The 25992-nt window shown below is 36.6% G+C and overlaps 3 protein-coding genes across 6 annotated transcripts; all 3 read right to left on the reverse strand.

Moving 5' to 3' along the window:
• Positions 1–487: 487 nt before the first annotated feature.
• LOC132604112 (mitogen-activated protein kinase kinase kinase 5-like) lies at positions 488–11535 on the reverse strand. 3 transcript variants are annotated; one of them, XM_060317457.1, is made up of 11 exons: positions 10179–11535; positions 8526–9134; positions 8362–8449; positions 7208–7270; positions 6953–7116; positions 6470–6545; positions 6078–6137; positions 5870–5995; positions 5107–5328; positions 4852–4940; positions 488–749 (listed from the first exon to the last, which is right to left on the reverse strand). In XM_060317457.1, exons 1-11 carry the CDS (start codon positions 10559–10561, stop codon positions 728–730), a joined length of 1902 nt encoding a protein of 633 aa, XP_060173440.1. In that variant the 5' UTR covers positions 10562–11535; the 3' UTR covers positions 488–727. The 3 variants fall into 3 exon arrangements, with proteins under 3 accessions (XP_060173440.1, XP_060173439.1, XP_060173441.1); XM_060317456.1 differs by lacking the exon at positions 488–749 and adding an exon at positions 4228–4648 and having other exon boundaries at positions 10179–11534; XM_060317458.1 differs by lacking the exon at positions 488–749 and adding an exon at positions 4480–4648 and having other exon boundaries at positions 4846–4940; positions 10179–11534.
• Positions 11536–12954: 1419 nt separating this feature from the next.
• LOC132604113 (pollen-specific leucine-rich repeat extensin-like protein 3) lies at positions 12955–16548 on the reverse strand. Its single transcript, XM_060317459.1, has 2 exons — positions 16409–16548; positions 12955–14342 (listed from the first exon to the last, which is right to left on the reverse strand). Exons 1-2 carry the CDS (start codon positions 16438–16440, stop codon positions 13172–13174), a joined length of 1203 nt encoding a protein of 400 aa, XP_060173442.1. The 5' UTR covers positions 16441–16548; the 3' UTR covers positions 12955–13171.
• Positions 16069–22960, reverse strand: LOC132604114 (uncharacterized). 2 transcript variants are annotated; one of them, XR_009568638.1, is made up of 8 exons: positions 22774–22960; positions 21286–21355; positions 21010–21069; positions 19887–20001; positions 17775–17890; positions 17386–17510; positions 16409–16588; positions 16069–16302 (listed from the first exon to the last, which is right to left on the reverse strand). XR_009568638.1 is itself a non-coding variant. In XM_060317460.1 (7 exons), exons 1-7 carry the CDS (start codon positions 22848–22850, stop codon positions 16465–16467), a joined length of 687 nt encoding a protein of 228 aa, XP_060173443.1. In that variant the 5' UTR covers positions 22851–22960; the 3' UTR covers positions 16069–16464. The 2 variants fall into 2 exon arrangements, 1 of the variants encoding a protein (XP_060173443.1); XM_060317460.1 differs by having other exon boundaries at positions 16069–16588.
• Between the last annotated feature and the right edge of the window lie 3032 nt (positions 22961–25992).

The following is a 25992-nucleotide window of genomic DNA, read 5'->3' on the forward strand; positions in this document are numbered from 1 at the left end:
CTGAAATTAAAGGTTAGCAAAAAGGAATCCATTTCCTACAGCTGGCTCTATCGCACGATCTAAGATTCAAAGAAAGGAAACACCCTAAATGTCCTGTAGCTTCCTGTTTATAGATGTGGTGCACAACACACCGATAAACAAGACTCTACTAAACACGGTCTGTAGACACTCCGAGGAAGGACCGCTCTGATACCACTTCTGTCACGACCCAGCCCCGTGGGCCGCGACTGGTGCCCTACTTGGACACCCAAACAGACAAACATATCAAATCGTAACATACTTATCCAAATCTAATCACATACAGATAACGTATATAGGCACAAATATCACACGCTGCCTCAAATTATATCAAACTATCTTAGACATATTTCAAACGCAACCATATGCATATACATGTATCAAAAAGCCGGCAAGGCTATCGAATGTATCAAAAGCCGACAAGGCTATCAAATGGCACAACGGCCCAAAACATATACAAATGCACGCCGACAAGGCTGCCATAGCGAATAGGATCATACAAACATATCTGAACAGAAGTAGGCACACACACCCACAAATACGTCTACAGACCTCTAAACAGACAAACCGAATCATATGGCGGGACAGGGCCCCGCCGTTCCCCTGAACAAATACATATATACATAGCGAACGAATATATACCAAAATGTGTGCTCTGAAATGAGAAGAGCACTCCAAACAGCAGAAGAGGGTGTCCTAAATGGGTAGATCACCAAATTGTGCGTCTGTACCTGCGGGCATGAAACGCAGCCCCCCGAAGAAAGGGGGTCAGTACGAAATATGTACTGAGTATGCAAAGCAGAATATACAGAAAGCAAATCTGAGACATAAACGAAATGGAAGTACCAAACATAAGTGCAAATCCAACATATCAAAATTTGCTTACTTTAAAAAAATATGTAAGTAATGCATAGGGTACAGAAGAATATGGTCGCCCACCCGTCGATGGCGCCATAACACAGCATAACACCAGAAAGTTTCAAATCTCCGTATCCCCGTCACATATCACATCACAACATAACGCCATACACAGCATAACACCAAATATATGTGGAACCCGACCCTCATTAGCGAGTAGCTCGGAGAACCATAACACAGCATAACTCCGGAGTATATCAAAGTGCGCACGATAACAGAACCGGCCCAGGAACCGGCGAAAGATATAACGGAACGCACGAGCAGAGTCATGAGTAACCATATGCATAAAATCATTATCATAGACTCAAATATAAGTAAATGACCATACTTGAAATTCGAAATGATAATCATACCAAATTCTTTCAAAAGTCGTCCGAATTACATAAAGGAAAGTCGCGGGACCCACGGACGGGTATTGACCCGAGCCGGGCCCGCCTATGGAAAACATACTTATCATACGCCATACAAACTTCTACGAACATATCAAAGCAATCCGAGCCTTTCTGTGAAAGATATGGCGTTCAAAAAAAATTCGAAATTCCTTAAAGTGAAATCTTTTTATGCAAAGTTCGGAAAGCGATTATTTCAAAGACATAATGGTTCATATTTCATCAAATCATACATAAGAGTGCCAAGGGATACATAAGGGTCATAACATGCTCGGATTTCGAATCTTAGAATTTTCCTCAAGGCTTATAATCTAGCCTATTGAAAACTAAGGCATGCCAAAAGAAAGAAGGGTTGCGCTTTACATACCTCGTACGCACTCCAAGATAGCCAATCTAAAGTAAATCCCAATCTACGCCTCGGGCTCCCCAAGGTCTACAAATATGCCAACGAATATCCAATCATTAGCTAAGGGCACTTAAGCCATTCATTCCAAACTAATCAGAAAATTCTACAGAAAATTCGGCAGCACTTCCCCTGTAAATAGGCCATCCCGAGAATGTATCTCGCTCAAAATCAACAACAACAACCACAATAACCAACCTAGTAACATTGATAACCAATTCGAAATGCAAAATAATAATAGTTAACTCTCTTTTACATCATTCAACAACTCTCATAAATTCAACTCGACGACTTACCTTCAAGCCAACATCGATGCTTATATATTTAAATACTAACCCGAATCCATACCAACAATACTTAAAGACATTCTAAGCAATTCATACAACATTTCCAACAATCCAAAAAATTTCCCTTCCTTTCCACATAATGTAACTCTTCCATTCTAACTTCACACCATCCAACTAATATCAACATTTTTCCATATTCATTAACTAACTCAAGATTACCCAAACATATTTCAATAACATTTTAAACAATATCCAAGGATTTGAACCATTCCGCCCATTTCCATATTCCATTCGAAACTTCTACAATTGCAATGAAACCACCAAATCACATTGTTTTCTTCCAAATTCATTTATAACAACCATAGTTCACATTTAGCATCTTACTTTCATAATTGCATAAAAATTATATAAAAATCACTTAATTTCTCATAACAACATACAACCAATTTCAACACCAACTCAACTCGTTAACCCTTTATCTACGTCATCAATGTCACAACGACACCTCTAACAAGCTAAATAAATTTTAATTCACCATTCTCTTTCATTACTATGGCTCACGGCCACACTCCTCTTCACACACCCACACGACCTCTATAAAGTTTCTAACCATTAATTTCCTTCATTCTCATCACATAACCCATGATAACAACAACAATAATCATATGAACATAATCATACCCTCAATCCTTTCAATTTAGCAAGGATAGCAATATGTCCATAAAACAACACAACTTTAAATTTAACCATTTAATTCCTACATAATGCTACTAAAATCAATTCCTCATTCTTACTCAAAACACCCCCCTTACACGGCTCAATTTATAATTCAACATCAACATACATAACCCGTTTGTATTTAACACACATCTACCAAGCTATACAAGTCTAAACTACCTCCAAAACATGTAGAAAAGAATTAAATCTTACCTTAGAGACAAGCTCTAATTTTTCACCATGAAATGTCTTCAAGAAAGCCATGGCTACCATGAGCTCCATCTTTTTCCTCCTCTTGATCTTCAAATCTCTCCAATTAATTGTGTAGAAGGGGGCAAAAATGGGCTGGCCGTGAACAGTGCCCGTGAACAGTGGCGGCGTGAATAGTAGCGGCATGAACAGTGCGCGTGAACAGTGCGGCGCCGTGAACAGTGCGCCGCCGTGAATAGTAGCGCCGGGAACCCCTCTCTCTCTAAGCTTGAGAGCTTCTCTCACTAACTCTACTTTGATGGATGAGTTTTGTGAATAATGGAGGAATATAAGTCATCTTATGTCTTATATAAGTAGCCCTTAACATTGACACATGTCCCACTAATTTACTTGTCTAACTTTAATTAATCAATTTTTGTGATAATCAAAGTTGAAAATTAAAAGCTCTTATTTCATGTCCGAAAATAATTCCTCCTTTAACTTGAGTCGATTTGCTTGCGGATAATTTGTCGTATAAATGTACGGGGTATAACAGGCGCCAAACTGTTTACCCCGAAATTAGGAAACCAATTGAATTTGTACGCGGGTATAGGATATGTGCTTGGATCTTGATGTATATTTGATAGCGGAAAATAAGCGTGTGAGTATTTGGCGATAAAACGGCTAGTAACGGTGATTTGCTTAATTTGCTACGGACATGAACGTTTAGAAGCCATATTGAATACTTAATGGAAGAAACACAACGTAAATGGAAACAAACGGCCTTGGCCGGATCAGATATTGAGAGAGAGATTGCATATATATTTTTCTATTACAAGTGTTCTTGGAGGATGAAGAAGCCAACCCTTACAAAGGAGGGGGATGTGCTCTATTTATAGTGTGACCTCCATGGGTCTCATATGATGTGAACTAATAAAATAATAGCAACAAGGACAGCTCTGCACGGATTTGATGGGATTAGACTGACGGCGCCGTCTGACACACGCATGGTGGGTAGTTGACCAGGACAGGACGTTACTGGCGCGTGACCCGCGTGCAACGGCCACCCGGACCAACGGCTACTCGGACCAACGGCCACACGGACCAACGGCTACTCGGACCAACAGCCGTACGGACCGACGGCTATACGGACCAACGGCCACGAATGCTCGGGTCACCGGGCTTGGTCGTTCCAATGACGAAGAAGGCAGATCAGTCGGCCCCCTCGCATCCGGTTTTTGCCGTATACAACTCTAACGGGATATTAGTATTTCATAAATTTTCAACTAAAATACAATGTTAACGGTAGATGTCATCTTCATGATTCTATTGCCAGTGTGCATAAGCCTTTAATAGCTCAAATAAACATCAATGGTAACACAATTATAGTCGATGTACACAGGATCAATCCACTGCATAACAACTCCAATATGCAGAAACACTGCAACTTGTTATGCCCTTTTTTCTCTATCAAGCTAGCCTAATATGTACACAAGTTTTCATATACACAAGTAATAGGATTGAGATTTCCTTTCCTAGAATCCTGGGGAAATATAAACACTTTCTATTTTCACCAAGGAGAAAACTTATTATTGGGAATATTTGATGAACTAGGATTCAGCTCTGGCGAAGAAATACTAGGAAGTATTTCTAGTGTAGAACGAGGAGAGTGGTGAGAAGCTGCTCCATAATCACACGTTACAGAATGCGATTGGTGACTTGTTTCGCTGAAATAGAAACACAAGTTCCTTTTGTATAAGATAAGCATATAATGGTCAATGGAGCACAAGTCCCAACTCAAACTGACCAATTGGAACAATCAATATTAATATCAAAAACAAGGATGATAGATGATTTCATTAAATATATAGAGTACACTTGACATAACCAAACATTTACAAAAGAAAAAGGACTCGAAAGTTACCATTACCCGTTATGTGGAGATTTTGCGTGCCTAGATGATATTCCTGGTGAAAGTAGATTTAATTCCATAATATGGTTTGTTGAGTCCCTTGGACTCTGCAAAATATCGTAAAAAAGGTAATGAATTGAAAGTTGAAACAACTCGAGTATCAGAATTTAAGTTATAGACAGAAAACAGAGGACGTCTAGCAAATAAAAGTTAGAGAAACAAAAGAGAGATCAATAGCATTATGTTAAGTATTAATCAGCTTGTAGCACTCACATGTAATTTCATCCGAGAAAAATCTTCTGAGCAACCTGAAACGGTCGCACTATGTTCACGCGAATTAGCATTACTTAGGAACGGATGTTCAAGTAACATCAGAGCTGTTGGCCGATCTTCAGGTTTCCTCTGAAAGCAGCACCGGAGGAAATCCTTTCCTTCTGAAGACAATGTTTCAGGTACAGGTGGCGATTTGTTCAGCGCACTGAACATAGCTTTCACCTAAAAAAATGAAAAAAGAAAAAGACACGGTTTCTTTAGACATCATTACTGGAATGACTAAAAATTTGGACTTCCGGCCTCTTCATTGAGATGCCAGTTGACCTTGAGCTATGCCGCTTGGACTCTTCAAAAATACTACGGGATTCACGGGATGCGTGTTAGATCGTCCAAAAGTAGTACATTGTTGGGGATGCGACACGAGTACGGCAACATTTTTGGAGAATCCAAGCAACATAGCTTCTCAGGCTATTGTTCGTTTTTTAAAAGATGGTTCACCAAAAAAGATTGGAAGTAATTAAAATTGTCTCTCAATAATTTTATTAAGCATAGAAGGCTTTAAATAGCCAATCTCAAAAACATAATCTGCAGAAAATCTGCATAGCAAAATAAAAAAAATTAAACTAAAATATCTCAACAAACTAAAAAAATCTAATATAAAATTAAAATTCAAAAGGGTAGATTCATCCTAAAACTAAAATTCAACAGCTATGATGCTATTATGTAAAAACCTAATAGCTCAAAGTTTGTTAACGTGGCGTACCCCGTCTAATCCACTCCAAGGGGGTTCTCCAGTGAACATTTCAATGACGGTACAACCCATACTCCATATATCAATAGCACAGGCAAGCTCTGGATTGGCATCTTTCCGTATCATAGCCTGCATTACCTGCACGAGACGAAAAAGAGAAAACCTTAAGAACAAGCAAAAGAAAACAGCTAGCCAGTATTAGAAAGTAGCTTAATAGTACCTCCGGAGCCATCCAGTGCGGACTCCCTTTCAGAGATAGATTAGTTGCACAGCCCGAGAGCTGAGAAAAGAGAAGCAGAATCATGTTACTGCAAAATAATGCTAGATGACAAAAATAACATGAAACTCAAGAAAAGTAATGCCGTTTTTGCTTTTTCCATTTCCTAAAGGATCCAGTCGCCCCAGTAGCAATTATGCTTCATTTAAGATGAATAATGCTGGAGAAACAGAAGGAAAGCAGTAATTGGAAAGCATTCAAAACTGGCAACCTTACTAGCCGAAACATATACTACTCATTTCATACAACAGTTCACCAGAGAACTCAAAACACTACAACAAAGTAAAGAAAGAGATTAGCATATTCTATTAAGCTTAAGAAATTTCAGGGCGTACATGTTTTGCTAATCCAAAATCTGCAAGCTTGACAATTCCCGATGCGTCAACAAGCAAATTTGCCCCCTTAATGTCCCTACTCAACGAAACCATCCAAGCCGTTAGAGTTACGGTCATATCAGCTAATTAATATATATACTACAAAACAAAAAAAAACTGGTGAACGTCGTCGCTAAATAGCTCATAGATAATATAATTTTTTGACGATCTGTCGCTAATACGACGCCAAATAGGATTAGCGTCAGCTTTTGTTGTTTAGCTACAGAGTTTGACTGTCGCTAATTCCTGTTTTTCTAGTAGGGTTATATAACCGGATAAAGCATTCATTCCAGTCAATAAGAGATCAAGCCAATGAAATTCCTCAATCATATCCTAAAATACAAAACAAAAATTGAAAGAAAGAGCTTTGTAGGCTTTAGTATCCTGTAATGGATCATTAAATAGCAACTAACATTATCACCTTCGTTAAAACAGGCAATTTACCTGTGTATCGTCTTAGTGCTATGTAGGTAAGCCAGCCCTGATACTATATGCCGTGTAAAATTTCGAACTATTGACTCTGTCATAGCTCCACCATGATCCCGGACATACTTATTAATTGATCCTGGATGAACATATTCCAGATATATGCAAAAACTGTCTTCCATCTGAACAGCAATAGCACTTTATCCATTAAAATGTTCGAAAAGAGATACTCAAATAGTTGGTATAAGATGGTACGAAAGAAGATCTTCTTACTATTTCACTGCCGTAATATTGGACGATATTTGGGTGCTTTAAATGCTGGAGAACTTTTATTTCCTGAGGCAAAATCAACAAAACAAATGTATACAATTAAATATATTTCTTTATAGCATATCTCATAGCATAAATTGGTGAAAAGTACTTAATAGCATTTGCTGTTACATACAAAATTCTAACCTTTCAGTGTCAGATAATGCCAAAAATCGTGCATAAGCAAGTAGCATAAAATCATTGCCATTTGAAAAGTCAATTCTCTGAGTCCAAATAAATTTGCGTATTCTAGATCTATTTCCGTTTAATACAAGTAATGAAGTCAAAGAACATTAACATCAATAAAGTTAAAGTGTGTCTGAATGAGTTACAGTACTGATATTGAACTCTCAACAATAGATAATGTAGGAAGAAATTTGTATGACCTTGATTTGATTAAGGAGGTGCTTATATAGCATGCTCAAACAGTTTAAAGTTCGGTTTACTTAATCATAGATTTGGCATCTAAAATATTTTCTCTCCATATCCCGCATCGTCATACAGATGCACCGGTCCGTAGTTGCGAAACTATGGTAAGTGAAGGTGTTAAAAGGGGCCGGGGTAGACCTAAAAGTTGTCTTGAAGGACCTACAAATCCTTGGCAGCACTGCAGACTTAGCTAAAGATGGGGCACAATGAAAGAAAAAGATCCGCAAGATGATGTGAAATGAGATTAATGGAATTGAAAAAAAAAAAAATGAAATGAGATTAATGAAGAAGTAGAATTCATATATAGCTGACTCTGAATTGTTTGGGACTGAGGTGTAGTTGTTGTTGTTGCATATATCTCATAATTTACAGTGTAAAGATATATTTTAAGATTGTATTCTATAAGCAGGACATTAGGAGCCTGTTTGGATGGGCTTATGCCTATAAGCTGTTTGCAGCTTATAAGCTAAAAAAAATAAGTTGGGGTAGTCTAACTTATTTTTTTTGGCTTATAAGCTGTTTTCAGCTTATAAGCTGCTTTAGATAAGCTAAGTCAAATGGACCCAATTATTTTTGTGAGCTTATTTTAAGCACAAAATGACTTTAAGCTGGCCAGCCAAACACTCAAAAAAGCTGAAAACAGCTTATAAGCAACTTATAAGCCAATCCAAACGGGCTCTAGGACTAACCTGTTCTAGCTGTTTTATGCATTCAGCAGATTTAGGATCATCTGGATTGAGATCGACTTCTTTCATTGCACACAAAGCACCAGTTTCACTATAAGAGGAGAAAAGAAAATGTTAAATCGACAGCCAAAGTAGGATCTAGCAAAAAGGTAACTTTAATACAGTACCGGTTAGTAGCTTCATATACACTTCCATAAGTACCACGACCTAAGAGTTTCCCCTTTTGCCATTGACCTTTTACATATGGTATATCTGGTTTATCTATATTGTTCTGACTGGTAGGTAATTGTGGCTGTTGTGAAACTCTGGGTGGAAGGGGTAGCGGGTGCACATTATTGCCTTCGGGCCAATCTACAGGACTTTCCGGGAGTGATTTGTGATGTGAATGCAGAGAACCGTTTTGGTGGTTCCAAATTCTGTTAACTGGATGTAATCTCGGGCTACTAAGGGGAGAATGATCAGCGCTCTGTGTAACCCTAGCAGTTGAAAGTTGGATAGAATAACCTGCATGTCTATCCAAAGAACTGTCGGGGGGCGATGATGCCTGATGAAATGTAGGACGGAAAAGGTCTGCTGTGCCATATTGTTTTGGGCTAAGATTCGGACTTGTAAAACCGCTGCCTGGAGCACTTCTAGCAGGAACGTTAAGTCTGAAATTCTCTTCAACGCCTTCAGAATTTTGATCCTGAGAGAAATGCCGACGGCGATAAGTTGGAGTAGATGATCTTTTATGCTTAGAGTTTCCCGTCTCTACTGGAGTTTGATGAGAAGGATCCCTGCAACATGCAATATATTTGAATTTTGACATATTTCTAATTGGATTTGTTTTTACAAAATCATAATCTCCAAGTTAAAGTGTTGCAATCTAAACACAAAATCAGCAGCCTCCATCATTTGCTATTAAGACTAAGCAGGACTTAGTAGCCTGTTCCTTTGCTTTTGGGTTCCCAGGCGGAGGGGGTATTTATCATTTCTGATTACTTGTCTTCCAAGAGAGGTCAGGCACAAGGGATCAAGAATTCTTCTAATTCGGTTCGACAGGAAACACCAAAACGATGCCTTTGAAAATGTTAGACCAGGTATTTCTCATCATAACTACTGTTTTGAAAGTCATATTCAGCATCAACAACATTCATTATGATAAATCTATAAGCTGTGAGTTACCTCCACAGCTCCACAAGCACAATAATTTGGTGCATGAGCAGATTCAAACATCAACCAATTACCTACAACACACCTTTTGAACATAGCAAGGGTAAAGAAAAGGAAATAAGCTTTTAAACACTACCCAGAGGCGAATCCAGGATTTTAAGAGGATCGGTTCACCATTGCTGCTAAGATTATTTAAAAAAAAAAAAAGACGCAAAAGTGCATTAAGTTGTGTTCGATCCTGCAACCTTAAGGATTAAACCCAGCACTTAACCAGTGTTCCACTCAATCTTGTTTGACCATGTGTTCCTTCAATTAATATTAGATATTTTTTAAGAATTATATACATAAGATACTGAGTTTAGTCGGGTGACCATGTGTTCACGTGACCCATTTTTCCTACCTAAATTCGCCCCTGACACCACCTACCAGAGTTTCACATAGCTAATTTCAGGTCCAGATAAAAGAGGATTATAGTTATAACAAATTGACTATAGTGCCAAACTATTATCAGTTCTAGCACTTCTATCTAAACTCGTAAGAACTTATAAGTATGTTTCATTATTTAATGCTTATCAACTACTTTAATCAGCTAAGTCAAACAAATTATCAAAATTGAAAACTTTTCCTCATCAACAGCAGAAATACCGAACAGAATAAAAGAAACTGACCTTATGACAGCACAATTTGAAGCATCCCCTTGGACTCTGGCAGGCATATTAGCATCACTAGTACTTTGTTTCTGAACAGAATTTAGCTCAGGTAGCGGCAAAGGCTGAGGCTTGACGGATTTAGACCAGTGACAAGGCTTCTGATACCGAGAGGATCGAGACACTGGTGACCCTGAATTCTTATAGCAATCAGGAGAAACTGGCATGGATTGAGAGCCAACATTTGGGTGCAAATCAATATCATCATCATCAACATGTCTCAGTTTACGCAGCCGAGTAAGCCGCCTTTCTCCACCTCCATAACTTTTGGGAGACTCGTGTGAAGGTGAAGTAGATGCAGAGGAACTTGAAAACAGTGAAAATGCTTTTCTTGTAAAAGGCATCTCAATTGTTGAGACGCAAATTCAGAATTTAGAGTCAGCGGATTCAGAATGAGTATTAATATATCTACTTATGGATCAAGGAGAAAATAGAACAACATAATATGCTTCTATTACTAAAAAGATGTCATGGAGAGAAAAATCCAAGAATTGCTTGTGGGGTTGTTTGACTTGTCTTTAAGGTTTTGTTGTTGAAGAACTTAGAACAATATGCTTCTATTACTAAAGACATGTCATGGGAACAAAAATGAGCAAAAATTTTCAAGAATTGCTTGTGGGGTTGTGGGATTTAGGGGTTCAAGAATGGATGATGTGGTTGTGGGGGTTAAAGGGTAGTAGATTTTGTTGTTAAAGAAATTAGAACACTAAGCTTTCTATTAGTACTAAAAACAAGTCATGGGGACAAAAATTGAGAAAAAACAATCAAAGAATTACTTGTGGGGTTCAAAATGAGTATTAATATGGAGCATAAATAAGAATAATAGGCTTCTATTAGTACTAAAAACATGGCATGGGGGCCAAAAATTGAGAGAGAAAATCCAAGAATTGCTTGTGGGGTTGTGGGACTTAGGTAATTGAAACTCTTCAAGTATTGCTTTGTGGGGTTGTAGGGGTTAAAGGGTAATAGATTTTGTAGCTGAAGAAATTAGAACACTATGCTTCTATTAGTACAAAAAACATGCCATGGGGACAAAAAATGAGGAAAAAAATATTTCAAGAATTGCTTGTTGATTCTGGGATTTAGGGAATTGAAACTCTTCAATAATGGATGATGAGGGCTAAAGCCTTAAAGGGTAGTTGGTTTTGTTGTTGAAGAAAACCATAGAGAGTCGTCTCTTGCAGGCATTACACACTAAGAAAACTCAAATTCTTTTTTCTTAATTTTTTGTCAAATGGTTGAATCTCAAAGTTCACTTCTATGTGATTGGAAGTCAGAAACACGATGGCTTATTTTGTTTCTTTTTGGTGAAAAGTCGATTTGTCAGTATAAGATATATGAATACGTGTGTGAACATAACAATTTAAAAAAAAAAAAAAAGAGTTTTCCATTCTACGATGTCAATTGTCAAGGTTGACTAGTATAAATCGACGTGTGAGAATAGAAAAAAGCACACGTACTTTATAAAACGACTTTAAGACAATGAAGTCAGCCAGTCATGAGTCACCGCTGGCCTTTCTTTCTTTTTTTTATTGAACCAAAGGAAAAGGTTCAAATATGTTAGCATTGAACTTTGTGAAATGGTTCAATTTTGTCATGCGGCAATAGTTGGAAGGAAATATGCCTCTACCGTTATAATAATGTTCTAGATATGTTCTTATTTATTAGAGAAAATGAGAACTTTTGTCCTCTTACAATTTGAATAGAAAAAAATGATTTTTTCAGATCTATTATAGATAAAAAATGAAGACACTAGATACTTGAAAACTTCCTCTCTTGAGATGACATCATCGCAAATCTCCCCAATTTCTTGAATGATAGACATTAGATACTTAAAACTTCCTTTCTTGAGATGACCTTCATGCCGAGCCTCACTTATACTCCAGCCTCATGCGTTAAGTCACTAAACTTGCTCTCCAAGTATTCAGTTTTGGTCTTGTTCAACCTGAATTTGAGGGCCAAAAATTAAAGACCACCCCAAGATAGGGACATCCGTTTGAACCTCTTGTTCATCGAGAGGCCCATGGATACACTTCCTTAATTCATATGATTCATAGTGAGGATCCATAATTATAAGCGGATCCAATTTAAATTATGTATTTTTATAGTAACCTCAAGTTAACATATAATAATAATTAGATTTATTCCCACGTATTTATATATATGTAGTAAATATTTTTACATATACAAGGTGTGAGAAAAAATACTAAGTTTCCATGAATCCCCATGTACCACTCTAGATCCTCCCCTGGATCCATTTATCCTCCCAGAAATTAATATGACTCTCATCTACTCCACTGCGGTTTAGCGGTATATCGTCACAATTCCACCAGTAAGTCAGTTTGCATCTTAGTTATAAGGCTTTGCCTCATATTTCAAACTGATATGCACTTTAATTTTTTTTCCAAATAGTGCAAGATTAAACACATAGTGTAAACCATGCATATTTCTGTTAGTTTCTACTATTCTTTTGGTTATTTGCTATTTCTTCCAAAAAAACTTACTGTATGTAATTACGTGACAAAAAAATAATATATATATATATATATATATATATATATATATATATATATATATATATATATATATATATATATATATTCAAAAAAAAAAAACATATATATATATATTTTGAATCTCAATTATACATGTAACCAATATATATAATTTAACTTGTTATAGAAAATTAGTTATGTTTTATAAGTTAACTATCTACGCTTGTAATTGGAGTATTTCAGTACCTGATTGTAGAAAATTTTTATATTTATAATTTCATATACAAGTTCTTCCAGAACAATATTCCTATCAGTTCAAAGAAGAGGTAAAAAAAACAAAGAAAAACATCACCATATATTAGGTACTTCGACAAACAGAAATACAATGATGTAGTTCTACATGTACTAAATATTGTACGTACTAAAAAGGTGAAAACGAGACAAAGCTTCATTGTTTGATTAATATCCTTGGAAGATTGGCGGAGGTGGTGATGCGTAAATTGAACCAATATTTGGTGGAAGGACAACATGTTCGAAAGGTGGAGGCGGGGACAACTTTGGAGAAGGAGGTGGTGGAGATTTTAGTGGTGGTGGTGGGGAGTGGACAGGCGGTGGTGGAGAATGAACTATAGGTGGTGGTGGGGAGTGGACTGGTGGTGGTGGAGAGTGGACGGGTGGTGGTGGAGAATGTACTGGAGGTGGCGGTGGAGAGTGGACGGGTGGTGGTGGGGAGTGGACCGGTGGTGGTGGAGAGTGTACGGGAGGTGGTGGCGAATGTATGGGTGGTGGAGGAGAGGCAACAGGTGGAGGAGGAGAGTGGACAGGCGGTGGTGGAGAATGTACTGGAGGTGGCGGTGGAGAGTGAACGGGTGGTGGCGAGTGCATGGGAGGTGGTGGGGAGTGTACCGGAGGTGGTGGAGAGGAAACAGGTGGAGGAGGAGAGTGGACAGGTGGTGGTGGAGAATGTACTATTGGCGGCGGTGAGAAGACTTGTGGTGGTGGAGAGGAAACAGGAGGAGGAGAAGCCTTCTTTGTGGTGGGTGGTGGAGCATGAGGCTTTGGAGATGGTTTAGGGGTGGGTGGTGACTTGGGGGTAGGTGGAGGATTAGGCTTTGATTTAGGAGGTTGAGATTTTGGTGTGGGAGAAGGTGTTGGTTTTGGTGGCACTTCATTTTTCTTACGAGGAGGAGATTTTGATGAGGGTCCTCCACATTTAGCCTTACTACAATCAATTGGCTTGCTCACAATAGGCTGACATTGTTTTTGAGACTTTTGTTTTGGTCTATCAGGCAAACAATTGTTTGTATCATCGAAAGTCACATCTTTCCTCGTATGTGGTTCACAACTTTTGGCCTCGCCATTGAAGTAATTGAACGAAAACTTGAAATTCTTCAAATTTGATGAACTACATAGATTCTCCGGAACAAAGCCAGTTAAGGAATTGTGCGAAAGATCCAATTCTTCAACATGTGAAAGACCATTAAGGGTCTTTGGCAATATCCCAGAAAGCGAATTCCCAGCAGCATTGAACACTGTTACATTCTTTAACAACCCGACCTCAACAGGCAAGCATCCACCAAGATCGTTGTTTGAGAACACGATCTCATCCAAGTTCGACATCTTTCCAATGCTGTTAGGAATACAACCATGGAACTTGTTATTGGCAAACGTAATAACAGAAACCGAAGAATTTCCAAGAGTCTCGGGGATGGTAGATACGAATCGATTGTCATTCAAGAACAAAGCATCAAGATCTTTGTCAAACAACTGTGCAGGCAACTCTCCTTCAAAGTTGTTAAACCTTAAATCCAAGTACTTAAGGTTAGGCATGTTTAGAACAACCTTAGGAAAAGGACCAACAAGACGATTATTACTAAGATCTAACTCATGCAGCAATGTAAGCTTAGAGAAACTCTCTGGAACAATTCCACAAAATCTATTGGAATTTAGGTGAAACAAAGCTGCATCTGTCAATAATCCTAATTCTACAGGAAGATAGCCTGCTATATCTGCATGATTAAGATCAATCCCAGCAACAACAGTTACATTAGGATCATCTAGAGACGGCGAACAGAACACACCCTTATAGTTACAAACATCTGGACCTTCCCAATTGCTAGTGAATTTAGAAGGGTCAGAATATACAGCTTCTTTCCATGCCTTTAATGCAATGTAGGCGCGTCTAAGCCTGGAATTGGGAAATGTGTATTCTACCTTCACCTCGAATTCATAGTTATCGGGTAAATTACCATTTTCAGGAAGTGTTGAGAGTTGTCGTCGTGCAAGAAATGATGCTTCATGGTCAGAGAGTGCACAAGAGAAAGAAAACAGAATCAAAGAGAGCAACAAAATGAAGAAACATCGATACGCCTGCATTTTTGGAAGGGAATTTCGGACTAACAAGCTGCCTCGGAAGAAGCCCAAGGCTGCCCTATGGAAGATGATTTGCAAAAGAACTATCTGCTAAACACAATAAGAATTATGAAAGATAAAATATGTTCATCATATGAGAAATGAAGATTAATTTTTTCCCTCTTTTGGTGGGAGATAGTGTTGCAGGTTAAGGTCAAATTATGTCAATGCAGTGTTTGAATTGAGTCATTAAAATATTCACTTGCATGAAGACAAGGAGTGTATTTAGGGGGAAAATGGAAGGCCAATGGTGATGAATGCTACAATGAATTTCACCACAAAATAATAGAGGAAACAAAGGTAAACCTTAAATTGCTCTAGGCCGTTGGTTTACAGCTAAAAGTATTAACAAGAAGAAAATGAATGGATCATTTTATAAAGAAGTTTGGAAGTTTATTTTAGCTTAACATGATTTCCTTGGACTACCATATTAATTGATAAATGTTTAAACTTAAATACATTTTTATAGCTGTATCTATGGTGTTTAACATAAGTAAATATTGAGGACGAAATGTTCTTTTCATTCTATATCACATTTGGAGAACTTTGAGAAAGACGACGTAGTCAATGTCTTTTAATGTTGCATCACTTATGTAGCCAAAAAGTTGAATACCAGCAAGGAAGTTTTAAAGTAAAAACAAAAATAAAAGGGATGTATGCTTATAGTTCAATGAGTTGTAAATGATTTTATTTGTCATTTCCAGGTTACGAATCCACACTAAATATATAGAGTTTTCTCTAATTGATGTATAAATTCTCCCAGGGTGTGAAAATTTACGTACTATCTGTATATAAAAGTTAAATCCAAGTTAAAATTTAAAGGTCTATAAACGTACATATAATGTGAGTTCTTTCCAAAAATTCACTCTAACATACTCGTGACAACACATAAACCCATGGAATTTGTGTCAATCAAATGCACAATAGTTATCCATGCCACAAAAGACAACAAACGTCACGAAAATGAATTAATAATTCTATCCATACAGAGCATTTTTGTGCAGTAACATTCGTGAATAATGATGGAGCGCAGAAATGGACTAAATATTCAGACATGCAAATGTCAATGATTCAATATACTCTAATCTTCATAAATCAATACATGTCAAAATTGCTAACCAACGAATTCCCTCCAGGTCGAATTTGTTTGTAAGACATTCCAAGGTTAAGAAGCCTGACTTGCAGAGTGAATGATAAAGGGCATAACGTTGTTATTCAATGAAAAGTGTTAGTCCAAATACCCTCGAAATATCTTGAAAAAGTAAGTTACTGGACAGGACATACTCGTCACTGAAGAATCGTGTGCCAACTTCCATGAGGAAAAGCCATCGAGTAATCCCTCAGTTAGACGGTCTCTGGCATGCAACAAACAACTGCCAACTGATAAAAGCAATCAGCAATGAGCTGAATAGCTCAAAGCCTACCACTTTTGGAAGGTGCCAACCCAAGCCTCGCCTCAGATAACTGCAAACACCATAGTAGTTAGCTTAGCAAGTCTGTTTCTTGAATCAGACATGAAAAATACAACTAAAACATAAGCAGTTATTTTCTTTAAGTAGAAGTCAGATCAGGTTCTCAGCTTGAACATTCAGGTCAAATTAATGCTAATTTTATCAATGCAAACCAACTCCCTGTCCAACCCATTTTATGTCATTTAGTTTCTCGAGCATTAAAAAAAATGTTTCTCCACAAGTATCTTGGGCATTTTCTGATGTTTTAAAATTAAAATTGACACAATTTTACAATTTATGTGCAAAGACAATCCTAATAGCGGCAACTTAATGCAATGGCAAGCTGTCCATTTCAGAAATTGGTCCATTTGGACTGTTACACAAGCTATGTCAATTAATGGGACAAAAGAGATACGTTTGATACGATATAAATTTTGAAAATTCTGTTGAAAAGAGAACTTGAAATATTCCAAACTAGAGTTAGTTTGTATTATAAGACAGACAGTTAATGTAGATTTAAATGGTTTAGTTTGTATTATAAGACAGACAGTTAATGTAGATTTAAATGGTCTTTTGTTTTGGTAGTAAAATGGTCTATGCATAATGTATTTTGCTAATTAGTATCACCCTTATTTCCAGCCATAGCCATTATCACTGTACACAAGAAACTTTTTATTTCTAACGCATTTTCTCCAAGCAATTGAAGTATTTACCAATGCAATCCAAAGTTTGTACTGCTTCATTCATGTGAAGCAGCTACTTAGGATTTGTATTCATTCTGAATTAATTCACTATAATAAGGATATAGACCTGGTAATGGATGGCATTGTTGCCACAATCCCAGCACATGCATATATGATAGGTATCAAAGTCTTGGGTTTGTTTTTCCGAAGCCACATAAGAGAACCCAATGCTGCTAGTGATATACTGAAAACCTGAAGTAAGAAATAAGGCCAAATGTTACAAGTCAAAAAGAAGAAATGATGGGGAAGACATGATAGATTTCATCACAACTCCATAATATGTGATATTAAATAACGAAGTCGATGTTCTCTCTTCTCCCTTCCTTGTTTCCTTTTTGTTCTTTCTCTTGGGCAGGGGGAGGGGGGAGACATGGGGGTTACAGGGTTGGGTATTTTAGGGAAGGAGGTGGTACACTGCAAAGGCTAATAAATTGACCCGGAAGAATAAAACTCTACCAAATTTGCATTTGCTTCTAGGCCTTGTAAGATGTAGTCCCATGTGAACTCCAATCCTCTAGCACCAACCCAAAGAGGTGCCAATCTATGCAGAACAGAATCAGCAAAAGCCCACCCTGTGAACATAAAAACAATGACGTTAAAAGCAAGAAAGTTGCAGCAATTTCAAGAACAAATATTCTTTCTTTTTCTTTTTGATACATAAATTTATTTCAATTGCTGCTCCTTGGTTTAACTTCACAATCATAATAATAATAATAATAATAATAATAATAATAAATGGTCAAAATGTCGACCCCGCCTCTCGTCTAGTATTTCATGTTTATCATAACCAGTATAACAATAAGATCACCATGATGGAACAAAGAAAATTATGTCCAACAAACGAGAAAATACTTTTCCATGTCACACCTTTTTAAGTTACAATACTGTTATTGGAACTCTCATTCTCAACCATACAACTCCTTTGATCAGTTATGCCTGCGGCTCTAGTAAAATTTGAAAAGACGCAATATGACTACCTTTTTCAGGTTTTTTTTTTTTTTTGATAAGGTAAAAGTATTATTAAAAGAAAGGTACCAAGAAGGTACACCAAATTACATCGGAAACAGACAGACCCTACAAGAGTAACATATTACAATTTTCCAAGAGAATCCAAAAAGTCCATATACTGATCCATGTTCTCTAAAATATTCTTCTTACACCATACGAACAGATTGAGTAGACAGAGGTTCTTAATTCTAGAAATATGATTCTTTTTATTGTCAAAGCAAGTACTGTTCCTTTCTCTCCAAATAGTCCAGAAAATACACAAGGGAATGGTCCTCCAAAGTTGCTTCTGGCTCTTTGTTACTTTCTGCCCTTGCCAGCTCTCCCATAGACTTCTAGCATCTGAAGGCATAACCCAAGCTACACAACACAGACTCAGTATAAGTTCCCAGCACTGTTTAGCACAACTTTACAATGGATAAAGAGATGATTGACTGATTCCCGCTCCATTTCACATAAATAACACCTGTCGCTTAAATTGTATCCTCTTCTTTGCAAATTATCTAGAGTCAAACATGCATTTCTAATATCAACCCAGCCAAAACAAGCTACTTTGAGCGGTGCTCTTGTTTTCCATAGCATTCTCCATGGCCAATTTGGTTCAAAATGATCAGAACATTCCTGCAGCAATTTATATCCGCCTTTAACGGAGTATTTCATATCATTGCTCACTGTCCATAACAAAGCGTCCTCTTTATCTTCCTCTACCACTGCTGTATGCAAAAGCTGTAGAAACTGCCCTACCTCTTCCACTTCCCAATCATTAAAACCTCTCCTAAAATGTAATTGCCACCCACTGGAGGAGTAAAATTCTGAAACATTACCTACTTTGTTAACAGAGCAATTATACAGAGTTGGAAATCTGTTTTTCAAGCATTCCTCCCCCAGCCAAACATCAGATCAGAATTTAATCTTAGCACCATTCCCCAGCTTCAGCCTAGTATGTTGTTGAAACTCATTCCACAATTTGCTAATGTTGCTCCAGATACTGCCTCTAGAAGCATTATGAAACAAAAGGAGGGCTCCGTGTATCCTTTCTGGCATATTTAGCATCTATCAAAATCTTCCACAATGTATCATCACATTCATTATACTTCCACAACCATTTATACATCAAATGGCTTGCGCCTTAACAAACTTTGCCACAACAAGAACTAATCTGTCAAGATGAAAGAGGCTAGTCCAATTTCTATTCTTCTTTTTAGAATGGTAGCAGTAAAACTAGTCCAAATTCTATTCACTCGGATATTTCGTATAGCAACCCAATTCAGATTCACAATCCACAAAGCATTACAGAAGAAGTTAAGATAAATGAGGTGGTAAATTCAGCCAATAATACCTATTATCTGCCTTCCATTTTATAAATACGCTTTACCTTCTAAACAATCCAGTGAACCAATTAAAAAAGGCATTCACCAAACTGTGTAGGCCAGCATTTTGAAACAATTCCTAATTCTCAATTGCTGGATTTCCAGCTTACTTGTCAGGCTAATAGGTTTAATTACCCAGTAATCAAAATCTGACTAATTCATGTTATTTCAGGAAAAGTTAAATCATACTCACCTAGTCCAACAGCTTGAAACTTATGATTCTGCGAAATATTTCTGTGTGTTAACTGTGTCAATGCAAAATATAGGCCTGCAACATCTATAAACCCGAATAAAGCTTTCAACAATTCCTACAAAAAGGAAAGGAGCAGTTTATGATCAGCTATTAGCAAATTTTCTCTGAATAAAAAAATAACAAAAAAACATCACCAAATTGCCAAAAATGGGATTTAACTTTCTTTACGACACATCAGTTATTCTCTCCAGCAAATAGAAATGACACCACTGATCAGCCTCCATTGAAAAGCTTTTAGTGCATGGAAGACAAGAAGAGAACATATGGTGACCATTTGATTCATCATTGACCCAAGTTTCTGTAACACAATCAAATGTAACATTGATGCCAAATGTAACATTGATGCTTTGAGTTCCGGTTTGTTTTGGTTATTTGTTGTGCTCAGCACGGATTCAAATTCCTAGGAAAAGAAAACAAAAGAGGCATTCCTCCTACCACTTGAGATAACAAAAAGAAAGAATTGGAAGGGGCAGCTTTGTGGGTTCCAATTGAGTGTTTTTCACCAAGTTCCAATTTCTCAGGTCATACAACTATGCTAGATGGATAAAATCAAATGGTTGGGAAAAACGATGGTTGAAGAAAAAGAAGACTCAAAAGTACTTCAACCCGAGTCTACATCCAGCAAACCTTGAAATATGGGTCATCTATGGACAGATAAATTCAATTGTGCCCGACCCATTCAAATAAGACCTTTATTTATCTGTAGCTGTTGATGAACTAAACCAAAAACTACGGGTTCTAATCAATCGTAATTAAAAAAATCGACAAATAGACGTGACAGTTTATAAGCTGCAGTTCTCAATCTGACTGGAATCTTTCACCATGCCATGCCACCAGTATGATTTTAAGGTAAAACGGAAGGGAAAAAAGAAAGAGGGGACCAGGGTATGATAAAAGCTAGCAATCCTACTTTATTGAAGCTATGACTATTATAGATGAAACATCAAAACAAAGATTGATCCTCGACAGCAAGACAACAGCTAAAATGCCAAAAATAAGATGATAGCGGTCGTCACGGTCATTATGATAATGGAAACATATTAAAAGAGGGATAATGAAATACCTGATATGGATCAAAACTGTCGCTTTCAGATACATTAAGAAATGTTGCTAGACAAACAAGCTGAAAAGGAAAAGAATCTAAATGAGCTCGATGGCGATTCGAATAAAACAAACAAAAGTAACATCCTGGAACTTAAGTCCATATTCTTCGACATTGTTTCTGGTTAAATTGGTACTCAAAGCTAAAACTCAATCCATCTCTTAGCTTCCTTTTCTTCATTTAAGTAAAAGTAGTATGAATCCGTAGTCATGGCATAATCGAGCAGTAATTATTTACCTTTATTAGTGAGGTAACAAGGTAAACAACAGCAGCTCTTATTGAAGTCCATAGTGTATCATACTCGGACCTGCATAAAAACACCTAAGTCTCAATATCTGTTCCAAAATATCCTTTTCAAAAATAAAATTCTATTCGGAATTATAGTATTGGTTTATAGAGGCCATCCTTCCATGTCATGGACATCAAGGTGATAAAAATGTTCTTGATTCTAAAATCACAGATTCAATTAGAAATAGGAAGAAGCATACTAGAACAACTCACTCAAGAAGGACAGAGATTTATCATGCATAACAGCAGTCCAATTTGACTTAACTTTTGAAAGCGGACCATCAAATGATAGAGTAGACAGAATACTATCAAGTATCAGATTTAAATATTAAAGTCTAAACACTGCCACGAAAGCAAACAAGAAGCAAAAAATTATGGTATGCCCTGATACAATTTCCATCACTACTGAACATATTTAGAAAAATTAGGAGCAACCGAAGGAATAAACTATGTTGCTCGGACTTTTCCAAAATGTCACTGTGTGTGTGTCGAATCCTCCAAAAGTAGTGCAATTTTAGAGGATCCGACACTAGTGCGACATCGTTTTTGAAGAGTCCGAGCAACATAGGGAATAAATGCCCAAGAGAGAAGGTCATGATTCCTCTGTTTTGGTTCTTATTAGCAAAAGATGGTAGCTTGAAATGTAACGAGATTAAATAGCTATAGAATACTCCTTCTGTCCCAATTTATGTGATACTTTTTCACTTCACGAGATTCAAACTGCATGAACTTTGACCAATATTTTAAGATGTAATTTTTCACCAAATTGATATAAGAAAAGTTCCAACTTATAGTACCTTTCATGTAGTTTTCAAATATATAAATTTCAATCTTAAAATATTTACTAGTTAATCTAATCTAATTTAGCTTCAAAGTTTAGTCAAATTGACTGTCAAAAAGCGAAAAGTATCACATAAATTGGGACAGAGGGAGTATTAAACCTACATAGCTGCATAAGTAAACTATATACTCGATCCAACATTAATCAGATAAACAGATTGCCAAATTCACTATTCGCTAGAGACGAAGCTAAACCCATCACAATACCATTCTTAAGAGACAGAACACCACAAAATGCTTCATTTTTTTGCATAAGCTTTTTCCATTTAACCATGGTCAAAATACACTTAAAACTTAAAATATAATGATAAAACATCAATAACAGTGTTTAATCAGTACCTATAAAGATAACATCAATTGAATAATTTGACTAATGGAGTATTACCAATCAAGAACTCTTCAAACTGTTCAACATTAATTAAAAAAATACTAAATTCAGTGCAGCTGGCAGTAAATCAATCATAGGACATAATACAGGACACTAAACATGAGACCCCAACTCAACCAAAAAACATAGAAATTGAATCAAAACCCAAATTGGCTATTTAAGTAAATTTGGGCTATTTATGAAAAAAAAAAAAAAAAAAAGGAACGTACAAAGGGGTAGCAGAGTAATAAACAGCATGAGGTCCAAAAGTTAAGATTGCACAGTTAAAGAAGTGGAACACCGTCATCTTCTTCTTCCTTCTTCCTTAGTAGAAGAGAGATCTCAAACCAATGTTGCTGATATTTTTTGTGTTCAGCAAGATGGATCTCTGCTTAATTGGGCTCTTTGATCCACTTTATTGGGCCACTTTTCTTATTTTATTACATGGGTTTTACACTGTTTACCTAGGCTAATTCGCAGAATTGCCCTTTTTTTGGGTGGTCCTTAAATTTTGCCCCTCATATTTGCGGTCTTTAAATTTTGCCTCTCATATTTGTGTTGTTTTAAGTTTTGCCCTTAGCTTGGATACCTGAGGTTCTGGGTTCGAATTCTCGCTCAGGCATAAAATAAAAGAATATTTTCGCAAAGCAGGGCTGGAGGGAGTGTATGCCGGATCCGGCATAAAGTCCTTAAGGAAAAAACAAAGTTATGCCGGAGGGACATAACTTTTCCTCAAGGCATATTTTAGTTATGTCTTATGGGGCAAAATTTTTCCTTAAGGAACTATGCCTTATGGGGCAGACTTTTAATTAAGGCATAATCAAAAGTATGCTTCATAATGCAGAACTTTTCCTTAAGGCAAACTTTTAGTTATGCCTTAAGGAAAAGTTCCGCCTTATGGGGCATACTTTTAATTATATTTTATGGGGCACATTTTTAGTTAAGGCATAACTAAAAGTATGCCCCATAAGGCGGAACTTTTCCTTAAGGCATAATTAAAATTTGCCTTGAAAAGTAAAATAAAATAAAATATATGTCTCAAGGCAAAGTCTGCCCCCTCCGGCATAACTTTAGTTTTTCCTTAAGGATTGTATGCCGGATCCGGCATAAAGTCCTTAAGGAAAAACTAAAGTTATGCCGGTGGGGGCATAACTTTTCCTCAAGGCATAGTTTAGTTATTCTTTATGGGGCAAAACTTTTCCTTAAGGAACTATGCCTTATGGAGCAGACTTTTAATTAAGGCATAACCAAAAGTATGCCTCATAAGGCAGAACTTTTCCTTAAGGCAAACTTTTAGTTATGCCTTAAGGAAAATTTCCGCCTTATGGGGCATACTTTTAGTTATATTTTATGGGGCACACTTTTAGTTAAGGCATAACTAAAAGTATGCCCCATAAGGCGGAACTTTTCCTTAAGGCATAATTAAAAGTTTACCTTGAAAAGTAAAATATATATATATATATATATATCCAAGCGAAGGGCAAAACTTAAAGAACACAAATATGAGGGGCAAAATTTAAAGACCACCCCAAAAGAAGGGCAATCCGTGCAAAAAAAATGTTATTTTATTTAAAAAGAAAGAGGATTGTGCCCTATTTTCGGGGTAGTCTTTAATTTTTGTCCCTACTTCTCATTTAATAAAAATTTATGGATCAAAACATCTTTATCTATGATCTTGATACGCTCAAATTAAACCTTTTATTAGCGTAAAGCAGACGATATCAAATATAGTAACCCAATAAGGTTGGGGTCAAATCCCACAGGGAATATGGTGTGAAAATGTTACTAAAATTGTAGAATGATTTATTTAGGCCTAATGTCTTACTCCGATGATTTTGTAGAAAGTTGGTTGTTTATGACTAATTGCTAACTAATTTCTTTGGATTGTAATATAAAGGTTGTGTCTCCGTCAGATAAAGTGTACAATTACGGGTATTGATCTTGATATACTTCTAATGGATCGTTATATGAATGCACTTAACCTCTATTTGAATCTCTACTGTTTCCCAATAAATAAAGATTATTTCTTTCTACGATTTTCCCAAATATAAGAAATTTGATATGAAGAACGGTTAATTATGTCAAGTAAATTCCTCTTATTCCTAAGTGAATTTATTAAACAAGGATTAACGCCTTGAGTTCTTGTTATTTATTCTTACCAAACCCTAAGTACTTTCCCAAGTTAGATAAAGTTTATGGCTTTAATCAATGTTTGCAACCATTGATTATGAATGAAGAACGAAGTATAAATACACCCTAACAATTCATTATGCATATATCAATCACAATTCCCAATCACAAAATACCCATCTTTGGGTTCACAACCTTAGCAAGGGTGTTTAGCTACTCATGACAAAGAACAAGAAATAAAAGATTAAAGAATTCATAATTGCTTACTTTTAATGAAAACAGAAATTAATGAAAACAGAAATTAATAATACTTGAATTGATGTTAAAAGCTCCAAAAACAAAGAAGTATTCAATGCTCTAAGTCAAGAGTCAAAGTATAACAACTGATAATAATTAAAACTCTACATTGGACTATTTATAGATTTTAAAAATGTAAAATTACAAAATTTGCACTTAAGTCCTAAACGACAACTTATACGGTCCGTATAACATTACATGTCCCATATAAAATTGTATGACCTTTAGTCTTCACTTCCTCAGAGAAAAACACGAGCTCGTATTACACGGTCCATATAAACTTACACAGCCTATATAACTTGGTCGTGAAACTCCTTCTTCAAACACAGCTCTCTGTCTTGTCTTAAATCCTTCAACACGCCCAACTATATGGATGGTATAATATTATACGGTTCGTATCAGTTTCTTGTATTTCAGCATCTTTCAACTTTGACATTTTGTTGCCTTGTCCTTCTTCAATACGACCACAGACACAGTCCGTATAATATTATATGGACCGTGAAAGTCAACTTCTGTGCAATTTCAACAACTTTTCGTTTTTAAACCTTAACTCTATGATTTACCTGAAACACAACAAAAACACATCAAAACAACACATACTTGCCTAAAAACAAGTAAAACTTCTCGTAAAAAGGTATCGAATGAGCCACAATTTCCCGGCACATCAATACCCCTAACTTAAAGTTTTTTCTTGTCCTCAAGCAAGTATTACAACACAACGACTCAACTATCACCCAGATATCACAGAGTAATAATGTCTACAATGGTTTTGACTCCGAACTACAGGCATGCATGCTTTACTACCAAGGAACACCTCACTTTCACTCTCAAAATATGATGCACAACTCAAGAATGCTACGACTCACACGGAAGCTTCAATTTATGGCATTACACTATTGAACATATCATGATGCACACAAATGTCACTTTAGGCGGTCACTTTCTTTTGCACAATTTTCCATCCTTATGCCCTCACATAGACAAAGAATATTTCACACACATATATATAATGAAAAAGGGAC

The sequence above is a fragment of the Lycium barbarum genome, chromosome 7 (assembly GCF_019175385.1).
Source record: "Lycium barbarum isolate Lr01 chromosome 7, ASM1917538v2, whole genome shotgun sequence".
NCBI lineage: Eukaryota > Viridiplantae > Streptophyta > Magnoliopsida > Solanales > Solanaceae > Lycium > Lycium barbarum.